The sequence below is a fragment of the Nanorana parkeri genome, unplaced genomic scaffold, assembly GCF_000935625.1.
Source record: "Nanorana parkeri isolate BGI_ZX_2015 unplaced genomic scaffold, ASM93562v1 scaffold14, whole genome shotgun sequence".
NCBI lineage: Eukaryota > Metazoa > Chordata > Amphibia > Anura > Dicroglossidae > Nanorana > Nanorana parkeri.
In genome coordinates, this window is record NW_017306282.1 from 1818497 (window position 1) to 1845190 (window position 26694).

The 26694-nt window shown below is 42.3% G+C and overlaps 1 protein-coding gene across 2 annotated transcripts in view; it reads left to right on the forward strand.

Moving 5' to 3' along the window:
- BTBD11 (BTB domain containing 11) overlaps nt 1-26694 on the forward strand; it is a 221858-nt gene that overhangs the window by 169521 nt on the left and 25643 nt on the right. For both annotated transcript variants that reach the window (XM_018558172.1, XM_018558181.1), the window contains 5 exons: nt 21160-21312; nt 23434-23599; nt 23868-23957; nt 25040-25141; nt 25377-25470. In XM_018558172.1, the coding sequence (XP_018413674.1) occupies nt 21160-21312; nt 23434-23599; nt 23868-23957; nt 25040-25141; nt 25377-25470 (605 nt within the window). The remainder of the gene's footprint in view (nt 1-21159; nt 21313-23433; nt 23600-23867; nt 23958-25039; nt 25142-25376; nt 25471-26694) is intronic.

Genomic DNA, 26694 nt, shown 5'->3' on the forward strand with positions numbered 1-26694 from the left:
GAGCACATTGTAGCCTGCACCCGGTGCATGTGCTGATTTGCAGTCGGAGGTGGAATTGGAACGGTGAGTTCTGGCGTTTTTGGATATTAAAAAAATTAAGGTAGTTTGTATTTTTATGTCCGCACAATATATGCATTTCACTGTTTATCAAATTTATATTTTGAGTAATTTCCTGGTTCAGCAGTGAACCTTCTTATGCCACCTCTCTACCTCCAATTTGTTAATTTGACAATGAATCAACATCCTCACCTCCGTACAATTAGCAGAGTGAACCAGGCAGCAGTTGGCTGAATCAGAAAGTAGTAGAATGATCTTTCTTGCAGCTCACTGTGGCAATGAGGTATACATTGCTGGACTAGCTGTGCAAATATACAAATCCTTTGGCACATATATTTGGCATTATCTTGCTTGCCTGGAGTTTCACTTTACTCACCAGCATCTGCCAGAGCTGAAATATCAGTTTGGGTTGACTGGCCGTTTAACCTTTTCTTTCTACTCACAACTCAGCTCATCATGTATTTATTTCATGTTCATTCCTGGGAGCCCTCTGGCTTTCACCCGGAGATTCTGGCTAATCAGTGTGATTGTTGGAGCTCCGGCTGAGCAGTGCTCACTTTCAACCCGCTTTTGACTATAAAAAAGATTGATGCCATCTGACCAAGCAAAAGATTTCTAGCGCTGATGTTTGGAAGTGCTGCTGGCAGAGGAAGAAGCTGCAAGGAGGGCAGGTTGGGCTCTCGTCTCCTCCTTTAAGTATATTTGAGCAGGATGGGCCTGTCATCTGTTCTATGTGGAAGGAGAATATAGATGACACAACTGCAGCAAACTGGAGATAGGGAATGGCGGTAGGGCTGAACTGGACTCCATCATGGCTGACTTAAGCTGGGTGTACTCTGGTAGAATTTCGTATGAATGTTCATACACAAAACCTCATCAACATTCGATAATTCCATCAGAGACTTGAGGAATGTCATTCGGAATTCCGTTTCATTTTAACATTCCATTTTTAATTTTCCCAAATGAAGATCATATTCACTATTGGAATTTTCCATCCTGCTCCTTCTATTTTTTTCATCGCAAGGTTGAAATTGATCATCGATTTGACCCCATTGAGTATTACAAAATCAAACTAACGTTTTGAACTAATTTTTTCAAACTATATTCTAACCATGTATATCTAGCTTTAGCAGTTGATTTATTTCTGGCTAAAGGTGGCCATACACTTTACGACCTTAGTCTTGCGATGGTTGTAAAGTAATTTAAAAAACGTACGATCTGCCCATCTTGGACAGGCAGATCGTACTCTCGATCATCGCAAGCCCGCCCCCCTGAGGGGCGGGCTTCCGATTACCGCAATGCTGAAGGTGCAGTGTCCGCGTGCGCACACCGGCTCGTTCGGCATTTGTCTCCCGAGCACCCTTCAAACCAGCCGAAAATCGTACGATTTTCGGCTGGTTTTCTAGCGTGCTCCTTAGACAAAAGACGTGCGACCGTACAGTAGAAACGGTCACACGTCTTCGTTCACACTGCTCGATTCTCGTACGATCGCGGGATTTCCCGCGATTCTCGTACGAGAATCGAGCAGTGTATGGGCACATTTAGGGATGCAAACTGGCCAGATTTAATATGCGCACAATTAACAATTTAAAAAATGTTGACCCATACCCCCAATTCTGCATAGTGTTTTTCATCCCCAAAAATCTCAGGCACAAGGGATTCTAAAGAAGCCCAGGTATGATTTTGTATCTTATCACAGTGGAAAGCCATTCTTCTTCCCAGCAGTGGTAGCACAGTTATTGTGCAGAGCAGTAAATCAGCTTTATGCTGATTGTGCAGAACTGTAGATACCTATTTTCTCCTCTAGCAGGAAAATTGTACTCTCTGCAGATGCACTGACTGACATTAATCTCCCATGACACTATGAATTCCGGGGAGACTGATAAAAGCTATGAAACCCTCAGTACATGGACATAAAGACTCACACATTACCAACTACAGAAGAGGAAAATATGAATGTAAAATACAGCACAGCAGCATAAATCATCATTCATATAAAAGCTAGAGAGGCTGAATAGAAAGCAGAAACATTTCTATGTTATCATTGCATCAGAAACATAATGGTAAAGATTAAGATTTAATTTATCATTAGGCACACCAGGCCCATGCCTAGGGGCCCCAGAGACCAAGAGGTAGCTCGTAGTTATCAATTGACAGGGATATACAGTGCATTCAATGGCCATATATTTTGATAATATTGCATGTTTATTATGGTCAATTCACTAAGCTTCCTGAGCTTTTTAACTGAATTCAGTCTTTTTCCTCGCAGTCATTTTCTCATCAGCATGTTCAGTTCTTTAAAAAAAAAAACAAGGGTGCAAATTATTACAGCTCTGTATGAATACATTAAATGTATTTTCTTCATACAAGCAGTGTGCATACCTAAATTTGGCCTGGTATTGGTCCACTGCTTTTTCTTCTTTTACTGGTCAGTCACAGGCTGGGAGAGGAACAAGACCCTTAAGTGTTGCTCAACTGCAGCAGACAAAAATCAGGTCTCCTCCCATGCCAGACAAGACTGTGATGTGTGGCAGAGATGTGTAAATATCAGAACTGGATAGGAAGAAATTCAGATCCCTTAAATGTAGTTAATCAGTGAATAAAAGTTATAATAAAGTCAAAAGGTTTTTAGGTTATTTCATAAGCTGATTAAATCACTTGCAATGGATGCTGCTCTTTGATGTTTAAAAGTTTCAGTTTACTGCTGTATCAGCTGGTCCCCTAATCACTGGCCCTGATATCCTGTTTTAGGGTGGCTCCTTTCCCTTGCAGGATCCTATGGAGCCACCCTTATGTATGCTAATAAGCTGTGCGTCTCCACAAACACACAGGCATAGCACGACAAGATGCTCCCTGCTCCCCTTCCTTCCTCCTCCCTTCCCCAAACTAGTAGATGGACGGCTGCTGGACACTGTGCTGTCCCTTGTGATCTTGTATTTGACAGGAGGCTCATAGAAGCCGAGCTGAGAGAATTGCAACCTGCTGTTCAGAAACATTATGATTGTAAATGCTTGGGCAAACATTAAAGACAGACTTTGCTGAGCAATAGATATTTGTTTTATCTGGATTCATTATTGAAAAAAGTTTGATAGTTGAATACTACTGTAAGCTGTTTGCCTGAAGTTCAGCTTTAAAGGAGAACTATGAGGTGAGTGCTTTCACTCACCTCATAGTTCTAGCCGACCTGTGACAATGAGACTGTCACAGGTCGGCTCAGTAGATCGGGAGGTGAGCGAACACATACCGGCGTTCGCTCACCTCTCAATCCTGTCACGGCTCTCTGCCCTGACAGGGGAGGGGCTGGATTCCCCCCTGCTCCGATCCGCCAGCACTGACTGGAGGAACGGATGGAGGAGGGGGCGGGTACTGCTGGCTCTGCCTCTAGATAGGCAGAGCCAGCTGTCACTCACGCAGCTGGGCAAATCCAGACATAATTGTCGGGATCCGCTTCAGCTGCGGCGTCTCAGTATACCGCGAGCTGCAGCTCGCGATATACTGAGCGTAGGGTAGCAGGAGGGCGCTAGTTTGTGTCTCCCGTTACCCTAAGTAGAACTATGGGGAAAAGCCCTGACCCCATAGTTCTCCTTTAAGAAAATAAAATTAAAATGCAATGGCGTGAAAAAATTCATGTCTATTGTAAAAACCTTTAAATGACTATACATTACAAAATGAATGACATTTAAGTTTGCGGAAACAATGTGTATCTTAAAAAATTGACAACTATTATTACAGGTCATTTTTTGGAGCGGTGGCTACTTTCTAACACACACAGGGACCATGGGGAACAAAAGTAGCCACCCTCCGGGAGGAAGGACAGTGTCAGCGCCAATTCAGAGAGGATTTGAGGATCTACAGCCGAGTGACACACAAATAACACACATTTTTGTTAATAGTTAAGCTACTTGAATGTATTTTTCATATTTAATTCCTAAGTTTAGTGTCACTTTATTATTCTTTTACTTTAGCCTGATTTATTAGGTTTTACCAAAAATTTCTGGTTGGAATCCAGCTTCCTGTCACATTTCTTTGTGCTGTGCAACCTCCCTCTTATGCTCAAGTGTATGTATATGTGTGCGTGGACAAGGCTGCACTCTACTCATAGAGCAGGGGTGGACAAATTAATATGGAATTCAGAAGCCAGCCTGTCCAATACATGAGCCAGCAGAATTGTTTTAGGAGCCAGCTCCATTGATAACTATGGAAAACCTCAGAAGTTAGGCACCACTTCACCACCAAAGGCAACTTTTAAGGAGCATTGGCTGCCTGGGTCCTGGGATTCTCCACTTTGGCTGTGTACAGGATAAGGATGTTGTTAACTATGGAAAGTAAAAACTAAAGAAAAATTTAAAATGTAGAAGTTAGCATTTAGAAGTAGTGGGAAAGCCAAGTGCATAAAATCAATGCCAGGATGTAATTTATAGCAATTCAACAAGCAGGATGTGTTTCCTAAGTCTGTTTGGAAGCCACATTTTCATGTTTGCTTGTTCATATAAAAAAATGTAAAGGATCCTGTTCAGTTCTTGGTCTGGATAATCTTAGCACTAATGTATATAGCCGTGCTCCAACAGTATAGTAAATATGAGTTACAATTTAGCGTTACAGTAAACAGTTTAAAAACAAAATAGAATTGTGGGGCTTCATGGACAAACATAAACAGTGCATTTTGTTGGTGTTTTGATGGAGGATTTGAAAAATCCTTTGACAGCGGAATGCTAATTGGTTCAAGATGAATGCTTGTTCCTGAGCTCTGACTCTGTGTTCTCCTGCGTCTTACAAAAAGTAATGAAATGCTTCAAATTCATCTAAAGCCCCGGGTCAATCTCACTTCCTCATAAATGAGTCATTCCCTAGATACAAATGTAAGATAGTGACACTCCTGTACCAATCAAGTGTCATGTGTAACATTGGATACATGAGACATGTAGAAAGGAAATTGGAATTATCTTTTTTTTTGTTGTGATTTACAAAGCAATACTGCTCCTCTTTTCACAATGATACATGAACAAACTTTGGGTCCAAAAACCTTAAAACACGGCCTGTGTTGTCACAGGGCCACATTTAGGATCATTCTGAAAATGAGGATACTGGTGATATAAGGATTCGTTGAGCACAACAGACAGAGAAAAGTAGACTGTTTCCCCTGGGTCAGTTTTAGCTGTTTGTTTAGTGCCATTGTGGATGGCACAAAGCTGTGGGGAGGCCCAGTGGGGTCCGGTACTGGGCACCCCCACAGTCTCAGTGCAATATATGGCAGTGCACGGTCCCGGTGTTCGAACACCGGGGCCCCGCACTGCCGATGGGCTTCACAGTGAGGGGGGTTCTTCACAGTAAGATCAGTTAGGGTCTTGAACTCACTGCCACAGGCGGTGATTTCAGCAAAGAATGTGGAATTGTTCAAGAAACTTTTGGACGATTTCTTAAGGGACCGTAATATACAGGGGTACAGGTACTCCTAGAATGAGATAGGTTGGACTTGATGGACTAATGTCTTTATTCAACCTCAAATACTATGCAACTATGTAACTTTAAAGTGAATCTGTGATAAGCTATGGACTTTTAAGTATTGGTATATTTTGAAGAAGCAGTAAGCAAACTTTAAATTGAGCCCTCAGTGACTTCTGTAGCTGGAGGCACTAGGGAGAAATTCATCCTCAGTAGTATGTCTCTGTTGCAGAGATTTACCTTTACTTCCTGTTCACGTGGCAGGGTGTTGCAAGCACAGCAAGTGATGAGATATCTCTCTGATGGGCAGAGAAACGGCATCAGTAGCACTTTTATGGAGATTGTAGTATACATGTCAGGTTTCTATTGTTTTATTTTAATGTCTTGGTGTCACCGGGACAAGAATTGAGGGGAGATCTCCAAGTAAGGACAATAAAAACCTAACAGCTCTTACCCATTCTATGGGACACTAAAAACAACCACAACAACAAGCGAGGTCTAATGAGGATTTTGGATCACTAACTGCTAAAATGAAAGAGAAGTCAAAGAGCAGGGGCACTGGGAGTCAAAGGTTGACCTCTGACAGACCTTCCAGGTCCCAGTGTAGGGCCTTCCACAGGAATCAATATGAATCATTGGTGGGGTAGTGCAGACTGATGGTTGACTCAAAAGTGGAAGTTTATGTGTGGTGACAATTATAAGACAAACTCTACTGTACTGGAGAAGAAAAAAGGGTCAGAGAAATACAGGGAATAGTGTAAAGTGTCTGTAAAGTGTCTGTAGCCAACTACATAAAGTTTCGATAGAGTGGTAAGTTAGAACCTCTGTGAAGTTTTTCTATTGCTGTCCCTTGTGGGGAGATTCAGCCTCTATGTCCTGATCACCATTGTCAAAAACTTTGAGTTGTCACCAGAACAGGAATAGAGGTAACATCTTCCAGTTGGGACACGTTAGGGTGACAACTAATAAAAGATTTTCTGCACTTTGGAGATATTTCTTCTCACTTCATTTTGTGTCTAGAGGACAGGATATGAAGAAGAAGTCTCCGGCACACCAGTCTTCACTATACCATTACATGTTTATTGACGTTGGATAGTGATAGCATCACATTGAAAAGCAACGTTTCAGAACCAAATCTTCATTAGGCAAACAAAGTGATGATCACTTTATTTGCCTGATGAAGGAACCTGTTTGGTTCGGGTTCCATTGCTTTTCAGTGTGATGCCATGATGACTATCCAAAGCCAATAAAGATGGAATGGTAGAGTGAAGATTGATGTGTCGGAGACTTCTTCTTCATCACTGATTACATGCAACGCAGTCACTGCAGCACCCATCTGTGGATCTCAAGTCTTTATCAGTCAGGAGTGCGATGGGACTTCCTATGGTCAGGACAGGATAGACACCAATGGAAAAAAAATCTGACTTGTGGCTTTGACCACAAAGAATAAGTGTTGGTGGAAAAACAGACTGCTGTATTAAAATACAAAAACTAAAAACTGACTCTCAACTGCAAATATTTTTCACAGTCAAGATGAAAAATAAAGGGAAAGAAAGAAAATTTTGAATACTGATAGAAAGTGTTGAGTATTAATACCATATTTTTCACCATAAGCTTGCTATAAGGTAGAGTTACTCCTTAACATAAAAGCTTGTTGAAACAGTAATTATGGGTAAAGGCTTGACATTTTTGTCATAGGTCAGTGCTTTAAATGAGGAAGACTTTATCTTACTTATATCTCTATATGGAACAACAACAACCCACTTATTCTGTATTATGAAGACCCAAAATTGCACACATTTACTGGTCTCCTCTGCAAATCCCATGGCTTTGTCTAGTGGTGGGCAGGAAATGAGCCTGTTTCTAAATCTTCTATTACATGGAAGTGCTGGTTTCTTGCACACAGCATTCCACAATAAACTGGGACACACAGTAATTGCAAACATATGGCGAGCCAGTTAAGATGCAAAAAGCAATGGAGTGCAGCAGCCCACAGCAACCAGCCAGCAGTAATTTGTCATTAGTATGAATCCACTATCTATAAATCTTGTATTCTGATTGGTTTCTTTAGCATACTGTACATATATCTGGAAACTGACTCACGTGAATCTCTCATATTTCAGTAAATACACATTTAAGGTCTATTTTTTAGCTAACTAATTGCTTTTTGTTTTGCTGCTAATTTTATATTTTATATCATTTTTTTTTCTGAAATAAATAAGCAAACAGTACAGAGAATGTATATCCGAATCTCTGAGGTACAGGTAGAGATAAACATGTACATTTTGTGTAAACATGTCATAATATTTATAGTAGAGTATATATGTAGTGTGAACTAGGTAAGTAACAAAATGTTGTTTTGAGGTATTTTCTTACTTACAAGGTATTTGAAAAAATATAAAATGTAACATCATATATGAAAGAAAAACTGTTTTTTTTGTATACGTTATGTTGCTTTATATCTTGTTATATACAATATTTGTTTAAACATGACAAAGCATGCCCTACTATGGGTTAGCTAAAGAGCTATCACAGCACTGGCTGCTTGCATTGTGACTTGCTTTGTTTTATTTAAACTTTTGAATGATCCACAAGCTGAGGGATAAGTCACTGGGATGAGTTATTGCTAAGTTATCTATTTCGGTGTACAAATTGCAGCTTGAGCAATGTAACCTGTAAACAAAAGGCTGCTTTCAATGTGCTGTAATTATTATCTAAAAGGGAGCCTAAGGCTCCACCTACTTGCTAAAATAATGCAGCATATTAAAGGCCAACTTTAGCAAAAATTTGTTTTTCATAGATTTGGGAAGAGTAAATACTTACAGGCCCGGATTTCCCACAATGCCACCGAGGCCCGGCCTCGGGAACCCCCCCCCCCGTATTGTGGAACCTGGCCTTGGGGGCGGCAGGGGGAGTAAATCCGGCCCTGAATACTTATATCAAACATTTATAAGTGCTTGTCACAAGAAGATCAGACAGTAATATTAATCTGGCAGAGGGTCTTATCCCTCCACAATTTTATGAAAAAGTATAAGATATCCCCTTACTTCCTTTTCCGACAGGAAATGAGAGGAAAACTTCCCGGTAGGCACAAAAAGAGCACAGGAAAGAACCTGACAGAGGTTCTTTCCCTTCCCCACTTTTTTGATTTTTTTTTTTTTAAGTTTTGATTGGAGTTGTTTTTGAAATATTTCAAATTTTTTTCAAACTAAAAAAAAAAAGAAAATGTTCTTATCCTTAATTAATTTTACCATAATTACTTAATTATTAATAAATAAATCGGCGACAACAATAAGGGGAGAGTCCCCGTCTGCTAGATCTGATGAAACCGTGTTTCTAATTCTTGCCATTAGATCACTCACCCCTGCGGATGTCACAGGCCTTGTTCAGGCATTTATCTTGCGAAGGAGCCTTTTCTGGTTTGAGCAGTGTGCTGCTGTTAAAATGTATGTTGCCAGTTTTGCATGAGGGTAAAGTTTTAAATGGAAAAAGTGTACTGGATCTAAAGGAGATTTTTAATCAGTTTGTGAAAGCCCAAAAGAAAAAGCTGCAGTGTCAAAGGCACGTGAAATATAAAAAAATGACCACTGGCTGTTCTCTGGCTGTATTAAAGCTGAACTCCAGCTATATACAGAGATCAAATACACATATGGCTGCTGTTTTACTTACAAATATGTGTGTATTTCTGTCCATCCCATGATCAGATTTACTCAGCTCTGCCACACAGCACAACCCTGTCCGGCAGAGGAGGGGACCTGATGTTTCTCTGCAGCAATCCTGTAACGTTTATAGGTCCCTTCCCAAATCCCACTCTGTGACTGGACCGTAAAAGGAGAATCAGCAGACTGATTAGCTCATCTCTCTGTCACTCTGCTCTCTTATCCAATCAGCATGCTCTTTGCAGTGCAACACATCTGATTGGCTTCTTGTGCTGCTCCCCGGCTCTCTCTCTGACTTTTGCTGTAAAGTGACTGCAAGAAGCTGATATTACAATTAATGATGTATTCATGATTAAAGAACTGCATTCATTTGCATCTTTTATATCTGCCTGGAGTTCAGCCTTAAAGGAGAACTATGAGGTGAGTGATTTCCACTCATCCTCAGAGTTAGAGCCGACCTGTGATAAAGAAGCTGTCACAGGTCGGCTCTATCAATTGAGAAGTGAGAGGAAACATGCACCGATCGTCTCCCTGCAGTGAGCGGTGACTGTTAATTCCCCCTCTCCGATCCTCCAGTGCTGAGTGGAGGGATGGACAGGGGGAGGGGGCGGGCAGAGCTGGCTCTGCCTCTAGATAGGCTGAGCCAACTGTCACTCACGCAGCTGGGTCGATCTCGACAGAATTTTCGGGATCCGTCCCGGCTGCTGCGCTCTCGGTATATCGCTGGCAATAGCCCGCTATATACTGAGCTTTGGGTCACGGGAGGAAGTTAGTATATGTCCTCCCGTGACACTAAAGAGAACCATGGGGAAAAACACTTACCCCATAGTTCTCTTTTAAATTATAAATGTGAAAGGCTTTATTGATTTTATTGTTAAAACCTATTTTTTTTTATTAAGTTGATTGTGTTTTCTGCAAAAGAGATTTTGTTGAATTGTGTTGAAATATCATACTGACAAATTGACCAGAGAAGATATATATCTAAAACCTGTCAGAGTCGATGCTCCCTATGAACAAATTGTGCAATAGCAATGAATAGTCTGTTATGGATTATTCTTCCTAAGCTTACTTTTACCATATTTTTCACATTTCTCCATGCTTGCCGAGGCATATTATTATCATTATGCACCACTTCCCTTTCTTCCATTGACTGTATGTGTGTAAAGCAGCGCAGTGTACATCCTTGTTAAACGACCGCTGGGAGAAAATTGTGTATATTGTTTTTATTTAATCATTGTGGGTCCATGCTGATTATAGACATCCACAGAATTTTACAGATCCTTAGACAACAGCTGAATGCAGTTTTCAGTATAAGGAGATATTTCTTGATCACTTGTCAGTTACATTGTTCCCAGGTCTCTCTTTGGACTATAGACCACCTCTGCAATATGTCACGAAGAAGAGAAGATGTTAAGGCTTTCTGTATTCCTAAAAATGTAATCACTTGCAGTTTACCAGTCCTTAGATATGGTCCGGAATATTTCCTGTCCCCTTTTGTTCCTGTGGCATTTTTTTATTTTTATTTCCCACTACTTTCCATTGTGGTGACAGTGGTCCTATCCCCTCGACAAAAGTTGGTCATTAGATCGTCTTTTGCCAAAGGGACATGCTGGAAAATCATCAGCTGTAAGCACTGTTAGGGTATTCTGACAGTGGCGTTTGATACAGTGTACACTAAGGATACACCGATACTAGTGCCGATACAGAGTATTTGGGCAAGTACTCATACTTGCCTAAATGTCTCCGATACTTATCCCGATGCCGGAATCTCTGGTATCAGGAAGGTGGGCAGCGAGTCAATACACACCGCCGTGGCTTCTGTCACCAGGGAGCATGGAGCTGGCTTCCTGGCCAATCAGGGGGCGGGTAATGACTTGCGGCCTGGGTTCCTGATTGGCCGGGAAGCCTGCTCCATGCTCCCTCATCACTTAGTGACAAGGGAGCATGGAGCCGGCTTCTTAGCCAATCAGGAAGCCAGGCAGCGTGTTATGACTCGCCGCCCGGCTTCCTGATTGGTCAGGAAGCTGACCAATCATAAAGCCGGGCGGCGAGTAATTAAACCCCCCCCGGCTTCCTGATTGACCAGAAAGCCGGCTCCATGCTTCCTCTTCACCTGGTGACGAGGGAGCATGGAGACGACATTCTGGCTTTTCAGGAAGTCGGGTGGCATGTCATTACACATAATGACATGTCGATATCACCCTCCACCGATGTATAATTACTGGGATCCAAGGACCACTGTTCTGCTATTTGTTGACATCCAGCAGGGCAGGTCTTCCTCTCCTGGACACATCCATCTTCCAGCTTGGAGATGGTCCCATAGAAGTCTCTGGGGCTGTAATGTGCAGGTGCAGTCAGCAGAGGGAGCATTGCAGAGCTGGTATGTAAACAATAGAGGAACTGCACACTTTGAACCTATGTAAGTACAGATCTGCGGACGGAGAGGGTGGGATCATTTCGATTATGGAAGGGGGAACAATAGGTATATGTGCACTTTATTTTAAAGTGCACTTATCCTGTAAGTTCCCTGATTTTTGGGCCTCAGCTCCATTCACCACTCATACTCCATATCCATTACAAATGCTCTTGTTGGTTGATACGTGCTTTCATTCATCAGTGTTATTGGTATAGGTAAGATACAGGGGGCAGATAGATCCAAAGTCGATAATGTCAAGCTCTTGGCAATTTAACAAAACTAGTTTTGTAGGAGAGCATAGAGGAGACTTTCCTGCCTCCCAGATGTCATTATAAGGACCTTGTGGTTTAAACTGTCTGACAGGTTCTGTTTTAAAAGGCTGGGCTCGCTCCTGGAAACCAAAGACAATTGACAGTTATGATCTATGCTCTTGCTCTTGACAGGATTAGATCGTTTTTTTGCCATGGAAAACATGTTTCCTTCCAATGATGTAATTCCACATTTGAAGATGTAAGCTTGTGGAATGTACTAATTAATGAGAAACATAATTCATGTTATTTTGTAACACGCCCTGTAAGCTATTTTCAAAGTAAGCAGATGGCACAAGAAAGAAACAAACACAAATATTCAAATCTGGCTCTAATGATGTTTTTCTTTTCTGCAGCCTCATCCAGTTCAAACATGTTCCCTGTTAATTTGACATACTGCATACTTATTCTCTCATTTTAATGGTTAAATAGATTTTATTACTTCATAAAATCTGCTTAATTATTAAACATTCAGTAACTGAAAATTTGCATTCAGCGGAAAGGGTACGATGCTGTCTCGTGAAATGAAAGTGTATATCTATGATACAGGCACCTCCAACGCCTGCGCCAGGTCACGCCCCCAGCGTGTAGACCCACCCACTTCCTTTCTTGCAACGGTAGACTGTCACAAAACAGTACAGGTTCTGCTTCTCTGTAGCATTTGTTGCACCAGAAAGTAAACGTTTGAGTAACTGACTTGCAACAAAGTGGCAGATCAGGCAAGTTAAAGTAAAATCAGAAGTCACTATGTGTGTACACCAAAACATTTGTAGTCACCTGACCATTTCAGCTAGGGATGCACCGATACCGGTTTTTCGGTATCTAGTATGAGTACCGATATTTTGCTTTGGTTTCTCGCCGATACCGAGTACCGATATCGGTGCTTCCGCTGGCATGGAGTCAGCTTCCCGGGCAATCAGAAACCCGGGCAGCGGGTCATTACTTGCCACTTGACTTCCTGATTGCCCGGGAAGCCGGCTTGATGATCCCCTACGGCACTACTGGTCAGAGGAAATCATCCTCTGACCGGAAGTTCCGGTATCGTGGAAGGTATCGGAGGATTTGGGCGAGTACCCACTCAATACTCGCTATCAGCACCGATACTAGTATCGCTATCGGGGCATCCCTAATTTCAGCTATATGAGCTTGTTGAACATCCCATTCCAAAACCATATGCAAGAATATGGAGTTAACCCCCCACCACCCTCTTTAACAGCCTCCACTTTTCTGGGAAGGCTTTCCACGAGATTCTGAAATGTGTGTCAGTTGGAATTTGTGCCCATTCAGCCAAAAGTGCATATGTGATGTCAGTTATTGACGTTGGATGAGAAGACCTGGCTTGCAATCAGTGTTCCAGTTCATCCTGAAGGTTTTAGATAGGGTTAAGTCCAGGGCTTCGTGTAGGCCACTCAGGTTTTTCCACACCAAACTTGTCAAACCATTTCCCCATGGAGCTTGCTTAGTGCACAGGGGTGCTAGAATAGAAAAGTGCCTTCACCAAAGTTTTGGCACATGGTTGGAAGTGAACAACTGTCTAAAATGTCTTTGGATGATGTAGTATTAACAGTACCCTTCACTGGAACACCTGAGCTTAGTAATTTGAAGGGGTGTCCCATACTTTTGGTCATATGGGTAAGTGTCATGTTCAGGAATCTGCAAACTTTAGTCAAATTTGCAGCAAACTGAGAATCTTATTCCAGGTGCCATTGGAGGACTTCACCCGAGACACATTCTGATGGTGCCTCACAGCTGGCAAATATCTTGGCAGCTCCTTTGAATGTGGAAGGAATTCAAATGCCCTTGGAAATGTTTGTTTTATTGCTTCCATGGCTTAGGTAGCTATCTAAGGTACCAGACAGCTTCTCAATATATGGGGGCTCATGATAGGGAGATGTACGCCTTCCTCATCATTACTTTTTTGTGGGGTTTTTTCTAACGAGAATAAAGTTAAAAGAGAGCTATGGGCTTTTTATTCCATAGTTCTCTTAAGGGTCACGGGAGGACATATACTAACCTCCTCCCGTGATCCAAAGCTCAGTATATAGTGGGCTATTGCCTGCAATATACTGAGAGCGCCGCAGCTGGGACGGATCCCAACAATGCTGTCGAGATCCACCCAGCTATGTGAATGACACCCAGCTATGCTCTGACAGTGACACCCACTGTCGAGATCCACCCAGCTACGTGAATGACACCCAGCTATGCTCTGCCTCTATCTAGAGGCAGAGCCAGCTGTGCCCGCCTCCTCCCAGTCAGTGCTGGAGGATCAGAGCGGGGAGGGGGGGAATCCCTGCGGTGAGCGGTGACTGACAGTCATAGCTCTCTGCAGGGAGATGATCGCAAAGTGAGCGAGCGACACTATGCATTCGCTCACTTCTCGATCTATAGAGCGGACGTGTGACAGTTTCATTGTCACACGTCGGCTCGAACTATGAGGCTGAGTGAAAATCACTCACCTCATAGTTCTCCTTTAAGGGCAAGTGACATCATCATTGGCTTTTAGTTGAACAGGATATATAAAGTTATAGTTACATACAGTGTATGATATATATAGAGTAGTCTGCAGCACATGCTCCTCACACACTGCACTTTTGTCTTAGCTAAGAATCTGTTTTGAAATGTGGAGAAAAGCCACTGTGGTATGTTTGGATATAGAGCAAGCGCTTTTTTTTTCATTTCTCTGAATTTGCGGTTTATTTTGGAAAGAGCTGAGATTTGTTACACCGTAAAATGTGCACAGATGCAAGTTAACACAAGGAAACCGAAAAAGATGCTGGAGACGTGCCTGGACAGATTTAACTTGTGCTTTGTGCTGTGACAGAGGTTGCCATGCAACATCCAGCCCTTCTTCCAGCTGAGGAAAATGTAGGCCATCTTTTTTTTAAGGTGTGCCTCGTAGATATGGATTGGACCAGACCAACCATTTACTAAAAGCCAATGACATATCTAGTTCCTACCAAGTACATAGACTGAATTACTGAGACCCTTCAAAAGAAGGTCACCTTCACTGGATGTGTCTACAGGATTGTCCTTGCTTTAAAGTAGTATTAAACTCCATTTTTTAATAATGAATCCATATCAAACTAATACACATTGCCAAGTATTTCTACACATTTCCATACAGCTGGCCCCACTTCCCTGAACTTCCTGTCTAGTACAAGGTCACGAGGGACAGAGGAGTCCATCTACTAGCTTGGAGAAGGGAAGATGGACGAAGGAGTAGCGGGGAATTGGGGGATAGCTCTGCGTCCTGTGTGTTTGATGCGCACACAGCTTACTAGCACACACAAGGATGGCTCCGTAGGACCCTACAAAGGAAAGGAGCCATCTATAACAGGATATTAGGACCAGCGCTCAGGAACCAGCTAATTCTGCAGGAAACTGAAAATTTTAAACATCAAGTAGCAGCATCCAAACATCAGCATCCAGTTTAGTGGCTGTTGAGCTTCTATAAGAACATGGACTCCTCCATGTGACACCAGTCAGAGGATGGCTCCAACCTGGAGTGGTCTGAATATTGGCTGCGATAGCCACAAAGTTACTACAACTCACTGTACAGGTTTGGAGGAATACTCAACATCACAGTCTGCATTCTAGTACAAACGTTGGGTCCTTGTGGCAAAGATCAACTGAATTTAAATCAGAATTTCAGCCACAACCTCTTGTTTTGGAGGGAGTAGAAAAAGGTTCTATTAGAATTTCTCACCCTTTTTTTAGTCACGTCACCCTTTAAAAGTATGCGAAATCTTGAGGCACCCCAGTCTAAAACGTAAAAACCCACATTTTTTCTTTGGTCATGAAGTCATGACCCAAGTAGCGCTGCACTGGAATGCAAGGCATTGTGATACCGTGCGTTCCGGTATGGCTGACCAAATTGTGGGTGGGAGGTGCGTTTGGGGTGCCATTCAAATGAATGGCAATGCAACACACCTACCACTTCAGAATGGGACTGTGCGATTAATGCACTGTACTAGTGTGAATGGGCCCTCAAAAACACAGTCGAGCAGCATTTGGCTCAGCTATTCTGCTCGCTACCTCTGTGGTACCGAGCAGAATAGGAAATCAATGAAATCAATGAAAAAAGTTGAAAAAATATGTTTTAAAAAGAAAAAAAACACAAATGGGTGGAGCTAGCTCTGCCCAACTGTTTCCTATTGGCCGGGACCTGCTGGACTCTTCTAGCAGGTCCCGGCCAATGAATAACAACTGGGCGGAGCCGGCTGTGACATCCCGGCTGTCTCTGCCCTGTTGTCATTGTTTAACCGAACGGCTCCCGCAAACAAAGCTAGCCGAAGGATCACGGCTGATCCCTCGGCTAGCTTTGTGAATAACCCCCAAAGTCCCCTTCCCTGTCAGACAGTGCTGTGCTGTGCGGCAGAGCTGTGTAACTCTCAGGACTGAATGAACAAATCCTTAGGAAAGTATACCAGCTCCTGTATATGTATTTTCATCTAGCTGTTTGCCTGGAGTTCAGCTTTGATATCACAGAAGATGGCGGCTTCATGGAAACAGATGATATTGGCATAGTAAAGCAGCTCTGCGGCTGTGACAAATAGTAAGTCATAATTAGATATTCGATATCTGTAGAGACATTGATAGGTGACACTGACAACTCACAGATACATCACACAAATGCTGTTAGGGAATATACTTCCTGTCACTGAAGTAATGGGACTTTCCAGTGTATATTGCAGGAACGACATGTCATTTTTCCATGTATTATATACACTTCGTAAATATTTCAGCAAGGTTCTCTTCAAGGTGCCTGTAAGTGATCTGAAATGTGCGTCGTCTAGACCATCTTTGTTCCTGGTCGGGGGAATGAAGTGATGTAGCATTTAAATGCTATAATCTGATTTAGTACGGACCGCAGTAATTCAATCTGTGGGGCATCCTTCCTGTGTATTTTACAGCTCGTTCTCCCTTCATGAAAGACACACTCATGATAAAGACTGAAAGCTGAATCCCTGGCAGACATAAAATACACCATTTTTATGCAGCTCTGTATTCATTAACACATCCTTAAGTGTACTTTTTTATTAAATGTCAGCAGTGTAATTACCTGAATTTGACTTCGTATCAGCCGTTTTTATAGTACTTTACAGCACAGCTAGGACTGTTGAAGAAGCAGCACAAAAAGCCAATCAAGTTGCTGCAGTGCAGGAAGCATGCTGATAGCAGGAGAGATCAGAGTGACAAGGAGATGAGCTTATCAGCCTCCTGCTTCTCCTTTCTCTGTCCAGTCACAAGGTGGGGGGACAAGTCCTGTAATTGTTAGTAAACTGCAGCAGCGAAAAATCTGATTTGACTTGCCAGACTGGTCTATGATATGTGGCAGAGCTGTGTCTATCTCAGGACTGGATAGACAGAAATGCAACTCTTTTGGCAGGTAAAACCACTCACATATAAGTATTTCTTCTGTATATTTTGCTATTTACCTAAAGTTCAGCTTTAAAGTAAAACTGAATGTCAAAGATTGCTAAGGCACTGTGTAAACAATTGCTTTTTTTAATTATTTTTCATTAATGTGAAGGGGCATATTCCTACTAACCACCAGTGTAGGGGGACATTTCTCCACTGACCACCAATGTAAGAGGCCATTTCTCTACTGATCACCAATGTCAAGGGGCATTTCCCAACTAACCACCAGTGTTGGGGAACATTTATCTACTAACCACCAGTGTAGGTGGACATTTCTCTACTGATCACCAATGTAAGAGGCCATTTCTTTACTGATCACCAATGTTAAGGGACATTTATCCAATAACCACCAGTGTTTGGGAACATTTACCTACTAACCACCAGTGTAGGGCAACATTTCTCCACTGACCACCCATGTAGAGGCCACTTCTCTACTGATCACCAATGTAAGAAGTAATTTCTCTACTGATCACTAATGTCAAGGGGAATTCCTCTACTAACCACTGGTGTAGGGGGACTTTTCTCCACTTACCACCAATGTAAGAGGCCATTTCTCTACTGACCACCAATGTCAAGGGGGCATTTCCCAACTAACCACCAGTGTAGGGGGAGATGTATCCACTGACCACCAATGTACCAGGCCATTTCTTTACTGATCAACAGTGTCAAGGGGCATTTAATCTACTAACCACCAGTGTAGAGAGACATTTTCCCACTGACCACTAATGTCAAGGGCCATTTCTCTACTGATCACTCATGCCAAGGGACATTTCTCTACTGATCACTCATGCCAAGGGACATTTCTCTACTAACCACCAATGTAGGAGTCCATTTCTTTACTGATCACCAATGTTAAGGGGCATTTCTCTACTAACCACTGATGTAGGGGGACTTTTCTCCACTAACCACCATTGTAAGAGTCCATTTCTCTATTGGACACCAATGTCAAGGGGCATTTCTCTACTAACTCCGGTGTAGTGGGACATTTCTCCACTGACCGCCAATATAAGAGGCCATTTCTCTGTGACCACTAATGTCAAGGGGAAATTCTCTACTAACCAACACTGTAGTGGGACAATTCTCCACTGATCAGCAATGTAAGAGGCCATTTCTCAGCTGATGACAAATAGAAAGGTTTGTTTCTCTACTGACCACCAATTTAATGGGGCATTTTTCCACTGATGCTCTGTAAGGCGTAACCTCTCCACTGAACCTCCAATGTAAGGGGTAATTTCTCTATTGTCCACTACTGTAAGGAACTCTATGGATTGCATTGTGTGCATTCCATTTCTGTCCTCTATTATCATTCTTTTCATTTCATGATGATTGCTGAAAATAATGTTGTCATGTAGAGATCATAGAGCGTTGGGAGTCAAATACACTTCATACTCCACTTTTCTTTAAAACACTCTGCAACCTCCTGATCCGGCTAATGTACTGTACCTTGAGATGAAGATAGGGTTGCTCCAGGGTAAGAAGGTGGAGAAAGTCTGCTGTATATAAATGAGAAGACATAAAATGCTAATTGTGCATGACTCATTATACCGTAAGAAATGTTATGATCACATTGTCAATAGTTGTCCTTTAATTAGACTTGAGTTACGGTATATTATAAAATTTACTAGGAACAGTTGGGTTGATATACTAAAGGCACATAGGCTGTTGACTTTGCAGGAGATTTTCTCTTAGCTTATTGAATGTGATGAAAATTCACTTTGCAAAGAATACCCAATCAGGTGCAAGGAAAATAAGAACAGTATTGGGGATTGCTCGTGCAGCTTGAGGACATCTTCAGAATCAAGGAATAAGGTAAGTATACTCGCTTTTTGACTCATGAGAAGAACAGCACCCACCTGTATGAGCTTACGATATACATTTTTAACGCACACCTTCTACTTTTAAAAGTGTTTGTAAACCTATAAACTTTTTTCTTTTAATATGGTCCCTTTCATTTGTTATATACATGTATAACATAAAGCGATTCATGAAATACCTGTTGATCCTGCAATCCTCTCCTGTTTCTGGTGAGTGGGTGACTGCACTGACAGCAGCAGCGTTATCAGCCTGCCATGCTTGCTGCCGCATTTCCCTGTAGGATGACATTCCAATACACAGTGTTTACAGACAGCCAGGCATCCCGGCCTGTGTGTCTTTTGCCATTGCAGTAGGCAGGGAATGTCCAGGGATGTCAGTCATCCTTCTGTCTCCTTCTATAGCATTTGTAACTGCTTCTAGGTTTGCAGGGAGCTGAATGCAGCTGGGGAGGGGGCAAGTGCCCATGCCTGTCTCTACCCACAGTCCTTGGAACTCATTGCTATGGACAGGAGATATGGCTGCTATTAAAACTGCAAAAAAAGAGGCATTTGCACGTTTTGTGTCCAGTCTTTTTTAATGAAAGAACCTAAAGGCACTAGGAAGCATGTCACTCTTGTTTTTGGGTGTTCAAGGAGGAAATTGCCAATGCAGGACATACAGGTGAAACTCGAATAATTAGAATATCGTGCAAAAGTAATTACAGTAATTGCTGCAAAAGGGGCCCAAACCAAGTACTGAGTACATATGCATGCTTGTACTTTTCAGAGGTCCGATATTGTTCTATGTATAATCCTTGTTTTATTGATTGCATGTAATAATCTACTTTTTTGAGGTTGTGGATTTGGGGTTCTTGGGGTTTTCATGGGCTGTAAGCCATAATCATCACAGTTATGACAAATCACGGCTTGAACTATCTTGCTTTGCATGTAATGAGTCTATCTCATATATTAGTTTCACCTTTTAAGTTGCATTAGTGAAATAAATGAACTTTGCACGATATTCTAATTATTCGAGTTTCACCTGTATAAAGCCAAGATTTTATATTATTCAGACTCGTGTATCATAAAACATCACTAAAGGGAATTTATCAAAACTGGAGCAGACAAAATCTGGAGCAGCTGTGCATGGCAAACAATCAGCTTCTCTCTTTTATTTTCAAATCTTAACTGAACAAACTGAATAGAGAAGCTGATTTGTTGCCATGCACATCTGCTCCAGATTTTGTCTGGGGGGAGTACTAATTAGTAAGATTGTTTCAGATTCCAGTTAAGCCTTAGTCCAGTACATACTTCATTTCACAGTACCGAGCCCTGATGAAGGGGGATCCTTTAAACCCCAGAAATGTGTTGGATTTTTTAACATAGGAAATATATACTGCTTTTGACGCCTTAATCCTCGCACACCCAGCCCCTACTCAAGCAAAGATCTGACCATGGGAGAGATGCCTAAGAATAATCATTCCTTTATACTAATTAACATCTAACTCAAAACATCTACTGCTTCAAAAGATCCAGCACCCCACAACTTTTCTCTACTACTTAGTTTTTGTGTCTTGCAATATTAGCGATAAAAGCAAATACATATATAGCACCAGCTACAGGCTTTCAGGATGTATTACAGATTCCAAGAGAATCCTAGAAAAAATAAATAACAAGTGATACTTCTTCCCATCTCCGGCCTGGAAAAAGTCAAGTTCTGCTTCTAATTATGTGCTGACATCATACCTGTCAATACCTTTCAAGGGGAATTAACAAAATACAAACTGATCTATCTTAATATTTAACAGCAAGGTACGCAGAGCAATGTGCATAACACGCAATGTATTAGGTTACATTAGCTATGAGATTGTACATATTGTACGATGGTTGTCAGTCTTGTCAGCTGGAATGCTCCCAAGGTGCACTGCGGTATGGGAGAACCACCAAGGACCATAAGGCTGCCAGCTAAGCTCTATTTATTAATCATATTTAAAAGAGACAAAAGTGTAATGACTGCATTGAACTGTGCAGTAGTGTCTGACCACCTCTCCCTCTTTTCATAGGCCGTTCTTAATGCTCCCACCCCTGATGGAATGGATACGAGTAGCCGTGGCACACGCCGGGTACCGTCGAAGTTTCTCTGTGGACAGCGATGATGTACGACAGGCTGCACGTCTTCTACTTCCAGGAGTGGACTGCGAGCCACGGCAGCTAAAGTATGTATTTTTATTTGCAGGCAATTCTACGGGGTTAAAGCTGAACTCATATTTGTATGTAATCTGTGTATTTAGCTGTTTGCCTGGAGTTCAGCTTTCAAGGTAACATGCAGTCAATATAACAAAAATAATATTACATTATGCATAGAGGGATTATTTGTTTCTTAAATTGGTCTGCTAATTAATCCATTCAAAGCAATGAGTGCAGGTTTCAATTATGGTATGTTCACTGTTGGATGGAATTGTAGTGCACAGAAACCGCAGCTGGCTTTTGATTCCTCTTCACTCCTCCACTAGGGATGTATATGGCCTTTATGTGAACCAAGTTCACCTGAGCAAAACTCAGTGATGCATCCCCATCCTGGGCCAATGAGCCCCTGGGTGGGGAGTGACCTGGCCGCAGCTGATCTGCTTGGGTGAACTCTAGGGATGCATCTATAACGGTTTTTCGGTATCGAGTACGAGTACCGATATTTTTTTCCCCGGTACTCGCCAATACCGAATACCAATACTGGCATCCCAAGGTACCGTGGGCCCAGCTATCAGGAAGCCAGGCGGCAGGTCATGAACCGCCGCCTGGCTTCCTGATTGGAAGCCAGGCTGCCTCGCAGTATCGCTAGGCAGCATGAAGCCAGTTTCCTAGCCATTTAGGAAGCCGGCAGTCAGGTCATGACATGCTGCCCGGGTTCCTGATTGGTCAGGAAGCCAGGCTGCTTCGCCGTGTCGCTATGCAGCAAGAAGCCGGCTTCCTAGCCAATCAGGAGGCAGGTCAGGACCCACTGCTCGGCTTACTGATTAGCCGGATGCCGTCTCCATGCTCCCTCGTGGCACTGCCAGTCAGAGGGAATCTCCCTCTGACCAGAAGTTCCAGGATCGGGGGAAGTAGCAAAGCATTTGGGCGAGTACGAGTACTCGCCCAAATGCTCAGTATCAGCACCGATAATGATACCGGTAACGATATTAGTACACCCCTAGCATTCTCAGTTTGTACCAAGCTCCTGCACATCCCTAATAGCCACAGCTTGTACCATCAAACTGGCCTGCAACCTTCTTGCAGCTTTGCCATGTTGGAAAGACTGCTGTGTTAAAAGAAGGACCTGTCACACACCTTTGGAAATCTTATAAATTTCACAGCTGTGTGTTAGTTTTCAACTGGAAATGATCGGTGCTGTGCTTTCTGCCCCAAACACACACTACCTTCCAGTTAGCATTGGTGCTTTGTGATTGACCCAGTGCAATCACATGGGAACAAGGAGGTAGTCCTTTACCTAAAGGCAACTCAGAGCTTATACAAGATTTTCTTTACTCTGCCCTACATAGGCAACTCACAGCATAATAGCCGAACCCCCATGATAAAAAAAAAACCATGAAATTAAATTATTAACCCCTTGCCGCCAACTCCTGGCAGGCCTTTAGGAGGATCTTAATGCTGGTGTTTGGGTTACCCAATCATGTGATCACTGTGATTGGCTATCACAAGTGTCATATGATCAGGAGCCTGGCTGGTTATTGTAAACAGTTACCGGCAGCTAAGACCCCATTCACACTGAGCGACATGAAAATCGCGCGATTTTCAGCGATATTGCGCGACGAGCGATATTGAGCGACTTGTCGCTATTGGGCTGTATGCAATCAGGAGCAAAATCGCTTGAAAAAAGGGTCTTGTAGGAGCGACAAGCTACCAGCGACGAGCTACAAGCGATATTGAGCGACGAGATGTGAACAGCTCCATTGAAATGGATTGGAGAAGCTACATAGAGCGATATCGCTGCAAGGTGGGGCCTTATAGTCAAGGTGCTATGAGGACTCTAGTAAACGCGCTCTTCGCATAGAACAGCAGGCTTGCTGACGCATGTACAGTATATATACAGCTGGCGTTAAGGCCCATCTGCTGAGCTGACACATATCTGTGTTACACCTGTGGGAAGGTGTAAAAAGATTATATTTAGAGATCTAAACAGTCACTAGAAACTACAGAAAATGTGTTTTAAAGGTATTATATTGAAACATTCAACTTTGCAAACTGTTCATTTTAATATTGCTGTAAGACTTTTGTCTGCTAAGCTTTGGGGCGGATTTACAGGCTAATCCATGTCATGTTTTTGGATCTATTCTCTGCAGGGCTGACGACTGTTTTTGTGCGTCTCGCAAACTAGACGCAGTGGCCACAGAAGCCAAGTTTAAACAAGACCTCGGATTTAGAATGTTGAACTGTGGCAGGACGGATTTAGTCAAACAAGCTGTGACTCTGCTCGGTCCCGAAGGAATCAATAGCATGAGTGAGCAAGTAAGTGCGCCATCTACTGGAAGAAAGTGATATGACATCTCGGAAATAAAAGCTGTTTTTCCATTCAGCCATAGGGGCATATGTGCTGCTTAGTGGTACCCCAATGGCTGTTGGATCAGTTTCATTTGCAAACCACATGTTAGCACTATTGAGTCTTATTTGATGCCCATCTGGAATGAGAAATCGAGGTTTAATTCACAATAGCCATATTTAGAATATGGCCAAAGTATATTCTACCGTAAGTAATCCATGTTAATGTAACACACAGGGAATGACCCCACTGATGTACGCTTGTGTGAGAGGCGATGAAGCGATGGTGCAGATGTTGCTAGATGCTGGGGCAGAGCTTAATGTTGAGGTAAGTAAATGTAACCAGCATCCATTAAGGGATCAGATTCAACAAAACAGTATGGATTTTCACAGCTAAATTACTATTCTTTTTTGCATTTTTCCAAACATATATGCAAACACCTCCTATCTAGTGGTGGAGCAATAAGTCACTCCCTGGATTTTTACAGTTTATTCTTAATCAGCAACATAAACCCTTATATAGCTCAGCTAGTCCCGGTACAATCAAGTGGAAGTGTTATCTAAAAAAAAATATATGGGAAAGCACTTCTAAGATAAGCCATCTCTCTTCTCACCAGCCCTCTCTGCTGATCTCCGCCTTATTCAGTAAGTAATCATTCTTAAATGCAGTAACCCACAGCAACCAGTCAGAATCCATCCTGTACTAGTCTGATCTCAACAGAGTGTTTTTTGATTGGTTGTTCTTGGTTGCCACACTTAATAGGAACTGAAGTCTCATATCACTTCATTGACAATGAGGCCCCGTTCACATTGAGCGATTTATCGCGCGTTAATTCCCGCGATATCGCGGCTATTTACCGCGCGATATCGCTCTCCAATGCTTGGCAATGGGGCAAAGGGTCCTGCTGTCGCGGGTCGTGCGTCGCTACAGCAGGACCCTTTTTGGAGCGGAATTTGCCACGATTCCAGCTTGCTCAATGCAAGCATTTGACAAACACGCGATTTGCGAATCGCGCAGTGTGAATGGGGCCTGAGAGCAACATTAAAACAGGAAGTAAGCCCCCTCTAACATGGCAGCTCCAAAATACAATCTACACAGGGAATGCAGGACATGTGTGGCCCAGACAGTGGCTCTAGACTATCTGCTTTTTATTTTACATTAAATTGTCTATTATTTATAGACAGTATTTTAATAAGATCATAATTCCAGAGCCACAAATGTAAAAATGGATAAGGTTTTTATTTTACATAACTGTGATTGTCAAATTGCATTGGACTGAAAAGATGCATCATTCTTTAACAATATAAGGATCCTTATAATGGCGTGTTAACTTTGTAAATTGAGCCTTAAGTCTTAAAGTGCTGAGAAATATTTACTTATATGACTGACTTTTTCACTTTTTATCCCAGGTCCCAAGCACAGCACATAAATTCCCCTCCGTTCATCCAGAAACACGTCACTGGACAGCCCTGACGTTTGCCGTCCTTCAGGGCCACATTCCTGTTGTACAGGTAATATTTCACAGAATTCTCTGTAAGTAACAGGCTTTATTTAGGAAAAAATGTTTTTGCAAAAGTTTTGTAAAGAGAAGCTAAGACGGCACCTTATTTGCCTGTAAGAGCTAGGAGGTTGTAGTTCCACTTTAAATGAAACATCCAGGAGAACAATCACTAATTCCCATATAATATAAGGCCATGTGCTTTCATTTTCCATGTCTAACATGTACTGTATATGTTTTATTTCTAGTTACTATTAGATGCAGGTGCCAGCGTTGAAGGATCTTTAGAAGCTGGGGAAGAAAATTATTCAGAAACTCCTTTACAGTTGGCAGCTGCAGCAGGTCGGTATTTCAAGTGTTGATAAGAAATTTGATAGTGTTAGTTGGCTTATGATAAATGCATACAGACGTGGAGAATCGGTCCTGCAGGATGCAGAGCCTCCAAAGACTCCCTCCGTTGTCTGCTGGTGAGGCTCTGGGTGTTTCTGTACATATTCCCTGATGAGGGATAATTCCTGTTACCTCCACTGTGAGAAGAGGTCACCAGAATCCTCATCATGTTCAGAGATATGCAGAGACAGATTTCCATCACTGTAGCATGTGGGCACACAAGCATCCAAAGTAACACTTCTCTCCTGCTTGGATCATCTCTTTACACAAAGCATATTTTTACTTTGTACTATTACATATAATGAGAAATACATTTATAGTTTGTAACTGTAGAGGGGCAGGCTGGCTCGTTGGCTCTGTTACCTATAAGCACCAGGAAATCCAACCCTGAGGATCTGCACTGTGGCTCTCTGTGCAGATGAGCAGCAGCTTTGCTGGTGCTGGGTGATGACATTATGTCTGTATTCTCTACAATGTCATTACTACATCTCGGTCCAAGTCATTATTTACTTTATTAAGTTATATAATACAAATTAAGAATGCCATCCAGGTTAAACACGTTAGTCCCTGTCCATTAATGAATCCACCTCCTTAATAAACACTCCGTTTTTGTCTTGGTGACCACCAGGACACAAATTGATGGAGATCTAAACATTTTACAGGTGCCCCTGGAACAGGAGGTGAGGAGGCGGAATCTTCTAATTGGGACACCTGTTCTGGTTACAACTGTCTAAGAGGGGATTTCCTTTTGGAGAGATTTGCTCTAAATTCCTATTGTGACATTGAGTAAGGGAAGTGGAGAAAAATGTCACCAATGGGATGCAGACAGCTAACAAATCTGACCGGTGTTTAAAAAATTCCCTACTCTGTCTATAACAAAAAGACTTTGCATACACTTTAACTGCCTTACCTACCAAACAAATGTCATTCTGATGAGCGGGTTTTATGGTTCTTAGCTATAGGTACTGTTTAATGTAGGAAGAGTGACAGTGGTTTGCTGACATCACTGGACCCTAAGTGAATTAACATGCTGCACTCCTATACCAGGGCTGTTTGTATGCACCAGGTAACTCTAGGCAGATATATAAAACACAAAGGAATGCCGCTCTGTAATCATGAATACATCATTCAATTTATTTTTTAAACAAAAGCAGTGTAAGTACCTGAATGTGACCT